Genomic DNA, 16,545 nt, shown 5'->3' with positions numbered 1-16,545 from the left:
TAACTTTATCTATATCTCTATAATATTATTGTCGAAAGAATAAAGTTTTACTTCATTCAATAAATTATTATTTTTAATTTTTATTTAATTAGATTATTTATATAAATTTATGTATTACAATTTTTATTTTTATAATTTATTTATTGATTTACATAGTAACAACAGTAATAATTAATCATAATTTTATCAAACATTAATAATTAATAATCTAATAACAAACAACTGACCGCAATAACAATAATAACTATTAGCTAACATCCGAACCAAACCGTAGGGATGTGCATCGGTTCAAAATCGAACCGAGCCGAAAAAATCGAATACCGAAATTAACAAAATAATTGACACCGAACCGAATAACATGTAAAACCGAAATAATACCGAACCGAAATATTCGGTTCGGTTTTAACTCGAAAAACCGAATTTAGTTAAAAAAAATTAGAAACAACACATAAAAATCATTATATCTTCTAATTAAATTTATGTCAACAACAATTCTTTTAAATACTTTCAAAATATATCCATTGTAGTTTATTATCTTAACAAAAATAAAAAAAACTTATATAATCAATTATATATGTATATTATAATAATGTATAATATGTTTAATTCGGTACGGTTCGGTTTTTTTATATTTTTTTGCCGAATTCCGAAATACATCTAAAAATAAAACCGATGTCGAACCGAAGTGTTAAAAAACCGACCCGAAAAACCGAATTCGGTCGGTTCGATACGTGGTTTAAACCAAAACGATGCACACCCCTACCAAACAGGATCTAAATGTCATTATTAATATATATCGTAAAATTATACGTGATTCGAAAACACGAAACGAAAATGATGGCATAATTTGATACTAATCTGATAACTGACACGAATAACCGTCACACCTAGTATCATTGTCTCACCTATTATCATGGGAAAATTACACATAAATTCGTCTTTTAAAAAACTATTTACAACTATGTCAAATCATAATTTTACATTATGTCAAATTAATAAAATCAGTACTTTTAATATATTTTAAAGATTAGAATTTATAAATTAGAAGTCTAGAATATATTTTCTATTATGATTTATAAATTAGAGTGTAGAATTTTTAAATTATGGTGTAAAATCATAATATATAGAGAATAATGACATATTAAGAATTAAGTTTGATAATACGATTTAGTTGTAATTTTGTAATTAATTATGATATTAGTGTATTTCACCCTAATATCATTAGGGGAAAATTAGGGTAAGAACCAATGTATTTGACCCTATTATCATTAGGGGGAAATTAGGGTAAATGGTTCTTAGGTAGCAATAATACTTGTATTTTGTTACCTTATTTGCATAAACATAGCCACAACAAAATTAATTAAGAAAAACAAATTAGGAGATCTATCATTACCACCATTTCCATTTCCATTTCCATTTCCATTTCTATAATAAAAGAGAGAGAAAAGGAATGAGTTTTGAAAGAGAGAGATACGTTTAAACTTGAATACAAAAAACAGCATAAACACCGAAGAGGCCTAAATCACATGGCAGAAGAGCTTCCTGCTCCGTTACGTCCTCCTTCACATTGTTACTGCCATTAGGGTTAATCAATTTTACTTTATTCTCCCAATTTTCAACTCTTTCTGCCTCTATTTACAGACCCAATTTCGATTTTGAGTATGTTAATCTGTTTTGCACGCTTTCAATTGAGTAGACTTGTCTAAAAGGGAAGAGCAGAGAGTCAATTTAAGGTGAATTCCGTGGTTTTCCGATCTGGAATTGTGAGATTGAGACACAGAGAGTTTGAGAAATGGAGGAGAGTGTGTTGTTTCAGTGGAGCGTTTTCAGATCTCTGCTTGCTATTATTCAGTGGTGGGCTTTCAATGTTACCGTGATTATTATGAACAAGTGGATCTTCCAGGTACGGTTTTGCTTCTTCGATCGCTATGGAGTTCTGTTCTATCGCTTTCTGTATGAATTTTGTGACGGTAGAGCTAATCTTCGTGATATTTTGTTTGATTGGTTGGCTAATTTTGTGATGAAGGTGTTAGGTATGCTGAATTTTACAGGAATTCTGAATTTTTATTTTTATTTTCATTTTTGATGTTGTTGTGTATTGATCTTTGAACTTAATTTTGAGTTTCAATAATTGAATTTTGCTGATTAAGGAGAATTTTTATTTCCTTTATTTGTATTATTATTTTGGACTCATCGGTGCTTGGTTTCTACTTTAGATTCAGGGCTTTTATTAAATTTTCCTTTTTCCAGCTGTTTATGTACTTTTGACGATTTATATATAATTAGGAACATGTTTACCAACTGATGTACAAAGGTTTGATGTATTTTAATACTTTATGCAATCAAACTGCTGGTATGTGGGTTATAGTTTACTTGGTCATCAGTTTCTCCGACACTTCTATTAGATTATTTTGTGGCCCAAAGCTTTTTGACTCGCAGCTTCATCTTGCTTAAGCATTTTGCATCTTTAATACTGTCAGAAAGGCTACAAATTTTTTGTTTGCACCTTTTAATTATTTGCAGCAATGTTCTCATCTGCAGAGGGGAGTAAAACAGATCTACGGATATGAATTGTTCGAACAGGAATTGATGAGATACTTATAGTTTCCCTTAATTGAATGTGCCCCCAAAGCCTTTTTACTCATTGGCACACAGCTTTGTCTTGCTTAAGAATTTTCTATCTTTAATACTGTTGGAAAGGCTACAATTTTTGTTTGCACCTTTTAATTATTGGCAGCAATGTTCTCATCTGCAGAGGGGATTAAAACAGATCTATGGATATGAATTGTTCGAACAGGAATTTATGAGATACTTATAATTTCCCTTGATTGCATGTGCCCCAAAGCCTTTTTACTCATTGGCAAACAGCTTCGTTTTTCTCAAGCATTTTCTATCTTTAATACTGTCAGAAAGGCTACAGATTTTTTGTTTGCACCTTTTAATTATTTGCAGCAATGTTCTCATCTGCAGAGGGGATTAAAACAGACAACGGATATGAATTGTTCAAACAGGATTGATGAGATACTCATAAGGTTAATTGAATGTGCCCCAAAGCCTTTATACTCACTAGCAAACAGCTTCGTCTTGCTTAAGCATTTTTTATCTTTAATACTGTCTGAACTGCTACAAATTTTGTTTGCACCTTTTCATTATTGGCAGCAATGTACTCATCTGCAGAGGGGATTAAAAACAGATCTACAGATATGAATTGTTTGAACAGGAATTGATGAGATACTTCTAATTTTCCTTTATTGAATGTGCCCCAAAGCCTTTTTACTCACTGGCAAACAGCTTCGTTTTGCATAAGCGTTTTCTATATTTGATACTGTAAGAAAGGCTAGAAATTTTGTTTGCACCTTTTCATATTGGCAGCAATGTTCTCAATTGCTGAGGGGATTAATAACAGATCTACATACATGAATTGTTGAAACAGGATTGATGGGATGCTTATATTTTTCCTTCATTGAATCCTTTTACCAGATTTGTCCAAATATATATGTGACTCTTGAACTGATAAATTAATTGTGTGCAAGATGTATTAATCATTATGAATCAACAGCTATGTTTTTGTACTATGATTTCTTGGAAATGATCATGCTTATTGTATTTGGCTATTCTTTTACTTGGCTGTTTCATTGTTAGTCTACATATTTTCAAGAAGTTTTCATACCGTGTCGATTTTCTTGTTTGATTCTTGTGGGCTATCAAGAATTTATATTTCTCTTTTTTTACGAATTACCAATAAATTTCAAATGGTTTATCTGAACAGAAATTGGATTTCAAGTTTCCGCTCACTGTGTCTTGCATTCACTTCATATGCTCATCAATTGGAGCATATATTGTAATCAAGGTGCTGAAGCTCAAACCTTTGATAGTGGTCGACCCAGAAGATCGCTGGCGAAGGATATTCCCTATGTCATTTGTATTCTGTATCAATATTGTTTTGGGGAATGTGAGCTTGCGTTATATTCCAGTTTCTTTCATGCAAACAATCAAGTCATTTACTCCTGCTACCACAGGTCAGTATCATTTTCACTAACAAGCTTATTGTAATTGAATTCAGTTGCTCATATAATCATTCGTGGATTTGGACAGTTGTTTTGCAGTGGTTGGTCTGGAGAAAATATTTCGATTGGAGAATTTGGGCAGCTTTAGTACCCATTGTTGGAGGAATACTTCTTACTTCTGTTACTGAGCTTAGCTTTAATATGCTTGGATTCTGTGCTGCCCTGTTCGGATGCTTGGCTACTTCAACAAAGACTATCCTTGCAGAATCTTTGCTGCATGGATACAAATTTGACAGGTAGCATCTATTTTCTGATCATGATATCCTCATCTTATGTATCTTGCTTATTTTCTCCATGGGAAAGCCTCTTATTTTCTCCATGATATCCTCATCTTATGTATCCTAATAGATTGAAGGGAAAATTCTACCGGACGGCAATTAGACCAGCATTGTTATATGGTACGGAGTGTTGGGCAGTGAAACACTGCCACATCCATAAGATGTCGGTGGCGGAGATGCGTATGTTGAGATGGATGTGTGGTCACACGAGAAAGGACCGGGTGCGTAATGAAATAATTAGGACAAAAGTAGGGGTCACATCTATTGAGAATAAAATGAGAGAAAACCGACTAAGGTGGTTTGGCCATGTGAGACGTAGAGCGCTTGATGCGTCGGTTAGGAGAACCGAAGAGTGGCAAAGGGATGTAGTGGTGAGGGGTAGGGGAAGACCTAAGCAAACTTGGAGGAGGGTGATCGAGAGTGATATGAGTTTATTGGGAATTGAGGAAAATATGGTAGTGGATAGGACGGAGTGGAGGGAGCGAATCTGTGTCGCTGACACGACTTGATTTTCACGGTTTTATATGATGGTTCATGTTAGCCGACCCCGAATCATTTCGGGACTAAGGCTTTGTTGTTGTTGTTGTTGTTGTTGAAAGCCTCTCCACCCTCTCCGCTCCTTGTCTAGTTACAGATTTTTCTTTTAATGTTTGTAACTTCCATGGATGAACAATGCTATAAGTGTTAATCATTACCTGCATTTTGCTTTTGATTTATCGTATTAAAATCATACAGTGCTAGTCTTATCATAAAATGTTAAATGGCGTCGTCTGCACTGTTATTGATATTAAATATTTTTCTTTGATGAACTTAATTGCAATCTTGCTATGTGAAGACAGCTATTTACGGGTTACTTATATTCTGTACAATGTAAATTGTTTTCAATCTGCTTTTAACAGCTTAGCAACTACATTATATGATAGACATAAGACATTAATGTGTCAATTTTGCGTCAAAATCCCACCATATACAAGATTACTTTTTCAGATATAGGAGTGAAATTTTCTAGGGACACAGATTGGAGATTTTTACGAGTTACATTTCTTTATTTCTGAGTTCATATATACGGGCGTTATATTCCAGTTCCCCTTCAATAGTCAAGTATTTTTTTTCGAAAAATACATACCAAATATGTGGATGTTTTCTGTTTCCTAGGCTTATTGATGATCATAACAGCACGCCCTTGTATATTTGCTTGGTAAAAGCCAATAATTTTCACAAAAATAAAGCCAAATTTTCGTTTTGTGGGATCTCGGTTTGAGTGTGTTTGCTGTATATTTCCATGTAACCCAATCTGATTTTCTTTTCTGTAATTTTGCCGTTCGTTTTCAGCATAAACACAGTGTACTACATGGCGCCTTTTGCCACCATGATTTTGGGATTACCAGCAATCCTTCTTGAAGGTAATGGAGTTATAGATTGGTTTAGCACCCACGAGTCCGTTGTTCCTGCCATGGTGATCATTTTCATTTCTGGGGTGTTGGCTTTCTGTCTTAACTTCTCCATCTTCTACGTGATCCATTCTACGACTGCAGTCACATTTAACGTTGCTGGAAACTTGAAGGTGAGACAAATTAAGATTACTCATTCCTACATTTAATTATTCTGAATAACCTATTTACTGAATTTAAGTGGTTCGTATATTTTTAACTTAGCTTTAGACTGACCCTTGTATATAATATATGTCATAAAATAGAGCTATCAATTTCAGACACGACAACTTACATGACCCATTTTATCATTTTTGTATCTTTTATATTCTATATAAACATGTAGAATATATACAGCACATAGTATGCTCGACTCGACAATCCGTTTTGACACCCCTAGTTATAGGACTACCTACACGAACTATGAAGTTCTCTTCAATACCAATGTGGCAATAAGACAAATTGGCCGTCTACTTAACAAAATGTTGTCTTCAACTCTATACTTTGGTCTGGTGGCTTTTGATCATTGACACACCCCTATAGCTGAACTTCTATTTCGGGTAAAATGTGCATCTTTTTTAATAGTTTCTTCACACGTAAAATGAGGTGAAAGTAGATGCTCTGTAGGACATATTTCCGTCTAAAACGTGTCCTACATGGTATTTATCTCTATCTCACTTGCCTTCTAGCTGGATGTGAAAGACACGAGGTAACAAAGCCTTTAAACCGAGTGTCACATTTCCCCGAAACAAAAAGTCACTAAATTAAAGTAGAGATACTTAAAGTCGACATTTTGACAACTACATGAGTCCTTTTTGCCTTGTCATTTTCATCTACATTATCGCAGCTTGTTTTATCCGAACCCAACTTGAATAGGGGTGGGTTATCGTGTCATAATCGTACTATGCAATCTCTATATTCCATATTGTTCAACAAAAATGATAAATGTATTAAACGGGTTGTGTCAGATGGATTGTCTCTATCATTTCATTGCTGAGTTGTTCGTTGATATATGCAGGTCGCTGTCGCGGTACTAGTTTCATGGTTGATATTCAAGAACCCAATTGCACTTTTGAATGCTGTTGGCTGTGGTATCACACTTCTAGGATGTACATTCTACGGGTACGTAAGGCACATGCTCTCCCAACAGCAACCTCCACCGGGAACTCCTCGGACGCCCCGGACTCCACGGAGTCGGCTAGAATTGATTCCGCTTGTAAATGATAAATTAGATGATAAGGTCTGATGAAAGAGAAGATGTGTGAGGCAGGGGAATACAGATATAGAAAAGGGAGGAAAAATTGAGTGACACAGGTTCTCATCATCCAATCTATTAGAAATAGAAAGTTTTTCCTAATTTATTTCCTTTACACTATTTTTGAATTCTATGACTACATTTTGGATAATAATAGTATGCAATTTTACTCATAATTAAGGATCAATTTGACAATGAAGTGTTCGGGGGCAGTATGATCAATTTAGTTCAAAATTAAGCTTTGATAATATGGGTGTCGTTTTAACTTGACATTTGAAATCAAATTAGTCGAAGAATTACACTTGTCAACGTGAAAAAGTTGTATGTCCTTAATTCGGTTTTACTCGAATGAATGTTCTGGATGATGTTCAATTGGAGCATTATTTCACAATAGATTGTCCGGTTAGAAATATAATATATGTGACTGTGTTCTGTAAATTAGGGTAAAATCGGATAAAGATTATCCGATTTTTTTAAAATTGCAAAGGAATAAAACTGCAACGGAGTTAGGACAAAGATTGTCCAACTTCTTCACATCTTACATAACTTGCTCGGGTTACGGTTTGTCCGACATCCAACAAGGAAGCCGGAAAAATTATCCGACTTGTTGCAAGAAAGTCGACAAAGATTGTTTTGACTTGCTTGTTGGAAGTCGTTCCCAAAGCAGCACGATTCTCCTGCATTTGGGTGGGAATCTTTATGATGTGAAGAAGTCGGACAATTTTTGTTTAACTTTTTGCAATTTTAAAATCGGATGATATCCGATTTTCTTGTTGGAAGTCATTTCAAAAGCAGCACGGTTCTTCGTGTTGCGTTTGAGTATGAATCACTACAATGTAAAGAAGTCCGACAATTTTTATCCAATTTCTTTGCAATTTCAAAATTGATTAATCTTTATCTGATTTCACCATAGTTACAAAGCACGACTAAGTATTATTTCTAACCGGACAATCAACGTGAAACAATGCTCGTTTTATCAATTCTATTTATTGAAAGGACAGAGGTTTGATGATTGAAAGGTGCATGCTTCTGAAAAAGTTTCACCATTTCTTGCAGCATTCAACTTAAAGAGACAAATACTGTACTTAACATCATCATAAGTGGTTTCCTAAAGAATCATTTATCTTCTTTGAACTGCACAAGTTAATCATTAACTTTTGCCAACTTGTTTTTCTGATAGGGACAGTTAATTTTTCCATTACAGCAAAATTACTGTTCAATTTTACCATTTCTTAATAAATTCTAGAGTAAATTTCAAATAAAACCGTGGTTTCATTAATTTTCAGATAAAGGATTCTGATTTACTTTTTTCAAAATAAGGACTGAAGTTTTTAACTTTAGCAAAATAAATACTTTTTCGATTGATACTATTAAAATCAACATTGACGACTTCAAAAATGACATATTTTAAGAACTACTAATATTTTAAGCAACTTTAATTCTTCAACTTTTTCATTTTGAGATTATTTAGATGATGTTTGGTAAAAAGAGAGAAAGTTAATGTTTAGAGAGAGAGTGTTCCAAAAAAGATGATCTTTGAAAATCGAAAATGTAGTTTCATAGAAAATATGACATTGAACAACTTTAATTCTTGAAAATTTTCATTTTCATGTCGTTAAAGATGGTTTTAATAGCATTTATATAAATGCGAAACCTAAATCATCGTTTTGACAAAAAGTAAACCACAGTCCTTTATCTGAAAATTAGTGAAACCATAAAGGTTTTATTTAAAATTTACCCTAAATTCTATCCTTAATTTTTACTATTATTTACTCAAAAACAGGTAAAATCCGAGACAAGTTTGGATCCCTAAACTAAAGCTTCAAAATCAACTAGGACCATGAACTATCAAAATCGTCAACCAAGTCCCCAAACTAAGAAAAAATCATCAATTGCATCATCATCATATCTTAAAATGATTTTCGATAAGACATCAATTCATGATTTTTGTTTAGAACTGAGACTTAATTGATGATTTTTGGTTAGTAGATTGATGATTTTGATAGTTTAAGATACTAATTGACTTTGAAGCCTTAGTTTAGGGAGCCAAATAGATATTATACCTATATTTAATGAGTAAAATTAAGCAATTTTATAGGACAATAACAAAATTAATATTTTTCTTCTAATCTTAAATAAATTCAAAATGCACCCAATAATGCTTTTATTATCCAACATACATAGTTTTATAAAGAGATTATGGATTTATTTCTCATGATAGTGTCATTGATTACAAAGGATCATCATGATCTAGCTAGTTAGCACTTAATTGTTTACAAAGAGTGAGATTAGGGACTAATTAAACCTTTTTAATAACACTAAAAGATGTTAATTAATTAAGTAATTAAGAAGTAAATTAAGCCAGGAGCCAGAAATTCTTCTTCCATCTGGTGCTAATAAGATATCCACCTACACTTTTGCTCTGCTTGCTCACTCCAATTGTAAGGCATTCTACATTGTTGATACACTGCTCTACAAACTCCTCACTGCTGCTATTCCCACAGAGACTGCCAAAAAGGGGTAAAATGTTAGAACTCGGTTCGGGGTCAGTGGACGAAAATTTATTAAAATTTACTGTTTTCTTAAGCATCAGAGACGAACATTTCCATCAATGGTGTCTAATCCAAGAGACAAATTATGAATATACTGATGGAAATTGTATGTTTAGACGGAAATTTCCATCAGTTATTTTCATTTTCGGGTTAATATGGACCCTCCGCGCACTCCTCTCCCTCAACTTTACCCTTGTTGCTAGTGGTTGAGGTAGGAAGGTGCAGATTGGGTATGTTGCATCTCCGGAATTCACCTTGAAAAGGGTGGTTCGAGACGGCCCTCAACCTAAAAAGAGGGTCCGGAGATGCTACAATTGTATCTCGAGACTCTCTCCGTGCACCTCCTACCTCACCCACTAGCAACAAGGGTAAAGTTGATCCCCCCAGAGGTGGAGGGATAGGAGGTGTCACGGAGAGAGTCTCGAGATACAATTGTAGCATCTCCGGACCCTCTTTCTAGGTTGAGGGCCGTTTATTAGAACCACCCTTTTCAAGGTGGATTCCAGAGATGCAACATACCCAATGTGCACGGTGAGTCTATTGCATCTCCGCAATTCACTTTGAAAAGGGTGGTTCCAGACGGCCCTCTCCATTTAGTAAGAGGGTCCGGAGATGCTTCAATTGTACCCCGAGACTCTCCTTTAACTCCACTTCTTATTGTCCCGAGATAGAAATTCTAGTTCAGTTTTGCATTGACGAAAAAGTGTAAAACCGAACTAGAATTTCTACCACGGAAAAAAACATTTAACCGTTTTGTATGATAAAAGTAAAATTGATATAAATTGAAGTATCCACCAGTTGAGAAAGGGAGAAGGTTTTTTCTGGCCAAGAACAAGCACAGCCACATCTAGTTTCTTCACTTGGTTCATTACTGTAGCCAATTTTGGCCCTTGGATCACTAGTGCTTCCACATCCACCTGAAACGGACACGATAATACAATTTACATATTGACACGACTCGTTTAGCACGATTATCATAAAACCATCATGACACGACAACCCGAATTGACATGTAACTCTTTTAATGTAAAAACATAGAGGCAGAAAAGATAAATGTGTCTGAAAAAACATCCCCAAAAAATGAAAAGACAGTAGATTTATCTTATCTCTCTATCTTTTTTCTCTGTAAAATTTAATTAGAACAAAAGAAAAGTGAAAAAGTGAAAAAGAAAAATGTTGAATTATGAATGAATTGACTGAAAATAACCATACATGAAGAAAGGAAACAGGAAATGAAATTATCCCCTAGAAAGTGGTAGATCAAGAATGATTTATCAAAGAACATTAGAATGAGAAACTACTGATGCAACAAGATCTGTCTAATCAAGAAAATAAAGACTCTTTGATTAATGAAACAATTAAAGGGATAAAAGATTCACTTAATTTTAAAACCCGACATAAAATTCGTTCCATTTTATGGTTTGCTAACACAAAAATCAAATAAATGACCTCAAAAAACGACAGTTTACCACATCAAATAAGAATTAAAGAATTAAAGTTGTTTACAATCGGGTTTTTTTTCTTTTATCAAAAATAAAAAAAAAAAGTAAAATTGTTTAAAATATCATTTTCATCTCCGATTTAAGTCATTTTTAAATTCGATTTTAACAATGTTAGTAAAATCAAAGTTGAATACTATTGGTTAAATTTTTTACCACAATTAAAGCTCAAAACAATGCAAGAAGAAGGTAAGCTCAAGATCCAAACCCTCTTTCTTGATCTATAAAACCCATGAATCAAAACACCAAAAAGCCACCATCTTCAATGAGAAAAAACATCTAAAAAAACACAATCTTCCTGTGTTGCAGGGAACGGATGCGAAAAGCGTTATTTCTAAGAAAAATTAATTAAAAGTTTGCTTGTTTTATTTTGGGGTTAGAAAATGTTAATTAAAGGAAGGTTATTCAGCTAACTTTTTAAAAAATGAGTTTAAATGGAAACGATGGTTAAATCAAGGTTAGACCCTGAAATAACCGCAATTTCACTTCCAACAAATTCCCCGGATTTGAAGGTTAACTAAATAAATTTCCCCTTTTAATGAAACCTGTCAAAATGGTGACTTAAACAGAAAAGAAAAGGAAACTGCAGTGGATACGAAAAATGGAAACGCTAGCAAAGAAGAGTTTTTATGCAACATAGCAATCTCCCCATAAAATCAAAACCCAACAATCAAAACAACAGAAACCCCCAATCTTTAACCAAAAACACAGCCATACCTCAGGTTTACAGGCCTTGCAAAGAGAACCAAGAGATTTAGCAAGATAAGAATCAGAATCAGAACCAGAACCAGAAGAACCCAAATCAGACTTCTGATAAGGAGGTATAATATGAAGCAAAGTAAGCAAATCACCCTTATTAGCAGCATGAGTAAGTGCCCAAATCATAGCATGTTTTGAGTAACTTTTCTGATCCACAACTACCATTACTCTCTTCTTCACTCCTAATCCCAACCCATTACTACTACTCCCATTATTCCCATAATACATTTGATTCAATCCCTCCATTTTCCTCTCCAGAAAAGAACCCCCAAATTCACTTGACCTATTCTTACAATTTCTAGAATTTGATCTCCAACCTGAGCTAGGCATTTTTGTTTGTGAGCAATGGAAGGGGGGATTTGGGGATTGAAATAGGGGTTTATAAAAATGGAGAAAAGATTAGTGATTGTGATGTAAAGCAATGATTTTTATTATCTGTTTGTGCAGGTTTTTGCAGTCACGGGAATCACTGAGTGGGGCTAAGAGAAAGAGAAAGAGAGGTTGAGCAATTTGCAGAGAGGGGTTGATATACTATACTATCATATATGGTGATGAAAGAGAAGATTCTTTGTACTGTATTATTGGAATGTGGATTAAAATGGGTTTGTAATTTTGAAAATATATAAGGTAATAATATCATAAATGTTATAGTTATGTTTGGAATTTAGGAAGTTAGGTTAGTTTCATTTATTACAAATTTAAATATTATATTTTTTTTTTTTTGGTAGAAAAGGAAAAAAAAACGAATAACAACAAACTACACAGGAATTAGCCTATGGAAGCTAACCCCAATCCTATCTTCTAAGAGAAGATGAGAGATGAAACTAGGGGAAACAGGAAGGGTAGTAACGCCTAACGTCCCTTCATGGTCCGCCGCCGCCAAGCGATCAGCAACACGATTCTGCTCTCTAAAAATGTGTCTGAACTCTACGAACTCAAAGGAGGAGCAAAGCCTTATAATAGCTTTGATGAGGTTGCGACTGTTAAGACCCATAGAATGATTCTCAGAAATCATTTTGATTGCTTCCAAATTATCAGACTCCACAGAGAGCCTCTTAACACCCAGCCTTTTAGCAAGATTGATTCCAGTAAGAATAGCCCAGAGCTCCGCAGAAAAGGAAGAACTCAACCCTAAATTCTGGGAGAACCCAGAAAGCCAGACGCCCCAATTTAAATATTATATTAAATATTCACAAGTTAGGTTTTTTTATTTTTTTTGGTTAAACTTCAAATAAAACCCCTATGGTTTCACTAATTTTCAGATAAAGGACTGTGGTTTACTTTTTGTCAAAACGAGGATTAATGTTTTCAACTTTAGCAAAATAAGGACTTTTTCGATTGATACTATTAAAATCACCCTTGATGACTTCAAAAATAACATATTTTAAGAACTACTAATATTCTAAACAACTTTAATTCTTCAACTTTTTTATTTTGAGATTGTTTAGATGATGTTTGGTAAAGAGAGAGAAAGTTAATGTTTAGAGAGAGAAAGTTCTAAAAAAGATGATTTTCGAAAATCGAAAATGTAGTTCCATAAAAAATATGACATTGAACAACTTTAATTCTTAAAAAATTTCATTTTCAGGTCGTTAAAGATGGTTTTAATAACATTAATCCAAGTGCGAAACCTCAATCCTCGTTTTGATAAAAAATAAACCACAATCCTTTATCTGAAAATTAGTGAAACCACAGGGGTTTTATTTGAAATTTACTATTTTTCTTTTGAGTGACTTCTGTGTTACTTTATTTTCTATAAAGTAAAGTTTACTTTGTTTTTTTCATCATTGGATTATAGTGAACTTTAACAAAGTAAGTTCATCCAATGATAATAAAAATAAAGTAAGTATGGTGTAACTCTTTTGTTTTTATAATAATTAAGAAGTTAAGTTAGTTTCATATATCATTACAAATTTAAAGGCTTAATACATCATTTGTCCCTGAACTTGTCCAAAATGATTGATTGGCCTCCTGAACTTTCAAAGTATCTCGATAGCCTCCTGAACTTGTATAAAATATTCAGTTAGTCCCCTGAACTTGCATAAAATGTAATCAATTAATGATTCGGTTGTAAAAAAGTAAGTCAAATACGGAAAATACATTACACGTACCTTAGAATGTTATTACATACTTTACAAAATATATTAAAACATGTTAAAAAAGAATTTCTTACTTATTCAACTATAAAACATTTTCTTCTCTAATATTATAATCGCATATCCCGATCTTGATCGTTTTACTTTTTTAAGATGCGTGCAACATATCTTCCGTATTTAATTTACTTTTTTACTACCGGGTGATTAATTGATTGCATTTTATGCAAGTTCAGAGGGTTAACTGAATATTTTATGCAGTTCAGGGAGCTATCGAGACATTTTGAAAGTTCAGGGGTCAATCAACCATTTTGAACAAGTTCAGGAGGCAAATGATGTATTAAGCCCAAATTTAAATATTATATTGTGGTATGCGGTGAATCTTGGTGTTTGCACGACTGTTTTGGCATGAGTTACGAGGGTTATACTTTGGTCTCACATATGTTTAGGATAGGCTCTATCATCGGGGTGGTGTTTAAGATGGGCTCGTTAGTCGTTATTCGGTTGGTCAGCAATGGAACGGAGCATAGGCACCGCTTTTATTGCTTAGTTTCGTCATGTCGAGAGCTTTATAATAGGGATTGAGATGTGCGGCTTGTCTATATCCTTCGCGAAGGGAATCGAGCCGCGAATTGGATGGAGAACTACGCATGAAAATTGACTCTGAGTTTTCACGAGTGTGATGTGCCTACTGAAAGCATTCAAGATGTTATTTTTTTAGATTTCTATGGTACATATCTTCTTAGGATGATTCGTATATGATTATGCTTATGATTGTGTTTCTTTTTCTTTTCTTGTTCCGTTTTTGTTTTCTCGGGTTTAAACCCTTCCATATTACCAAAAAATATTATATTGATATGTTCATGTATCAATGGCTCCATATCAATTGGTTTTAGAAGTTTTTTTTTTGTAATTTCATAATAATTTTAAGAACGAAATGTTTTTAAATTCGATAAAATGTTTGTATTTTTTTAATCTAACAAGTATATAACATGATAAGGATCTGAACAATATGAGACTTACAAAATATTATATGTATTTGATATGTTACTAGTGAGTGATAACATGACGTTCACGTATAATGTAAATAATAGTATCCTTAGTTATAGAAAGGGTTTTGTTAATAAAAGCATTTTCATCTCTCGATAGTATAGTCTCTAATGGTTGATATCACTTCCAATTTGTAAGATCCCATTCATATATTAATTATATCATTATTTATTTATTTCATTTATATTTATTAAAAGTCAATAAACTAAAATGAAAAATTCACTTAATATTTTATTTAGAAAAAAGTACGAAAAAAAACTTATGATTCATCGATATGTTGGTAAAGAAATGTGATATTTTTATTTATAAAAGATGGCATTTGTTTTACATAATTAGCCATTTAGGATTAATTTGATATTGTTGTTACCAACGATTCAGCTTTCCTCATAAGCTGTGAAAAATTTTTTCCCTAAAAACTACAATTTTAGTTTTCTCTAAAAGCAGTTTCCGAGCTTTCATATCTTTTAAGGAAATCAATTTTGTATTTACTAAACTCTTCTTTTAATTTGTAGATATTTTCTAGCTTTAAAGAAAACAATTTTGCATTTACCAAACATAAGTTTTAGCTGGAAAAACTATTTTTTAAGCTAAAGAAAACAATGTCAAACGTGCACCTAAAAAGTGAGACACTCCAACATTGTGAGATAACCCCTAAAATATTTAGCTAATCATTCCCATTAGTTAAATTTGACTAACTATTTATATTTTTTATTCATTCTTTATAAAGATTATGAAATGTATGATAAGTAGTTCATCAATCTTATATGTTAATCACCTCATTGGATTATATCCAGCTTACTAACAGAATTCGTCAACTGTTATTCTTGGCGCTAAAATCAGTTGTCATCATCTTCTTATACTGTAATATATTGTCATCATCTTCTTATATCGGTTGGGAGATGGTGGTGGTGATAGGATATAGCTCGCCCTGACTCTCACACCTTATAAATCCTTCACAGAAAACCCAAACATGTCAAATTCCACAGAAACAGAGTTATTAGAAGTAAATTTACGGACTGACACTAAGTTTTTAACAATGTGAAGTGCATGATGGACATGTTTTAAAGCCAATGGTGGGGTTGAGGTTGGCAAGATAGTGTGCCCGTAACCATGAATTGGACTTGATTGGCCATTACCACAAATAATACCATTACTTTTGCTCAAATTAAAATAAAACGTGAGAGTACTTGGTGCAGAGGTCATATGGGAGGTGGCCTCGGTGTCCATTTACCAATTTATGTCATGAGGAGGAGGAGGATTAAGAGTAAGAGTGTACATGGTGGTATCAATGTCGGTGGGGGAAGACTGTGTTTGGCAGTAAAGATCTGCTGTGTGCAGGGGCCTAGAATACCTGCATGTGGTGTCGGCTGGTGGATTTGATTCTTAATATTAAACACAATAAGAGCATGATGAAATTTGTGTTCAGCCATGGTGGTGGGTATACGGACGAAGAAGAGAGAGGGAGAGACATCGAAGGACAGAGGTAGGTGTATAAGAGGGATGCTAGAAAATGGCCTAAAAACTATAAGAATGTGATACCATGAAAAATATCATCTCTTGTT

At 33.4% G+C, this 16,545-nt stretch overlaps 2 protein-coding genes across 2 annotated transcripts; one reads left to right on the top strand and one right to left on the bottom strand.

Annotated features, from left to right (window-relative positions):
- The first annotated feature begins 1,367 nt into the window (after window positions 1-1,367).
- Window positions 1,368-7,206, top strand: LOC136235536 (UDP-galactose transporter 1). Its single transcript, XM_066025254.1, has 5 exons — window positions 1,368-1,903; window positions 3,770-4,019; window positions 4,096-4,303; window positions 5,678-5,909; window positions 6,794-7,206. Exons 1-5 carry the CDS (start codon window positions 1,793-1,795, stop codon window positions 7,019-7,021), a joined length of 1,029 nt encoding a protein of 342 aa, XP_065881326.1. The 5' UTR covers window positions 1,368-1,792; the 3' UTR covers window positions 7,022-7,206.
- Window positions 7,207-9,161: 1,955 nt separating this feature from the next.
- Window positions 9,162-12,422, bottom strand: LOC136234915 (uncharacterized). Its single transcript, XM_066024411.1, has 3 exons — window positions 11,799-12,422; window positions 10,378-10,499; window positions 9,162-9,537 (listed from the first exon to the last, which is right to left on the bottom strand). Exons 1-3 carry the CDS (start codon window positions 12,168-12,170, stop codon window positions 9,387-9,389), a joined length of 645 nt encoding a protein of 214 aa, XP_065880483.1. The 5' UTR covers window positions 12,171-12,422; the 3' UTR covers window positions 9,162-9,386.
- Between the last annotated feature and the right edge of the window lie 4,123 nt (window positions 12,423-16,545).

This window comes from Euphorbia lathyris, chromosome 7, assembly GCF_963576675.1.
Source record: "Euphorbia lathyris chromosome 7, ddEupLath1.1, whole genome shotgun sequence".
Taxonomy (NCBI): domain Eukaryota; kingdom Viridiplantae; phylum Streptophyta; class Magnoliopsida; order Malpighiales; family Euphorbiaceae; genus Euphorbia; species Euphorbia lathyris.
This window is presented reverse-complemented; position numbering and strand designations above follow the sequence as displayed.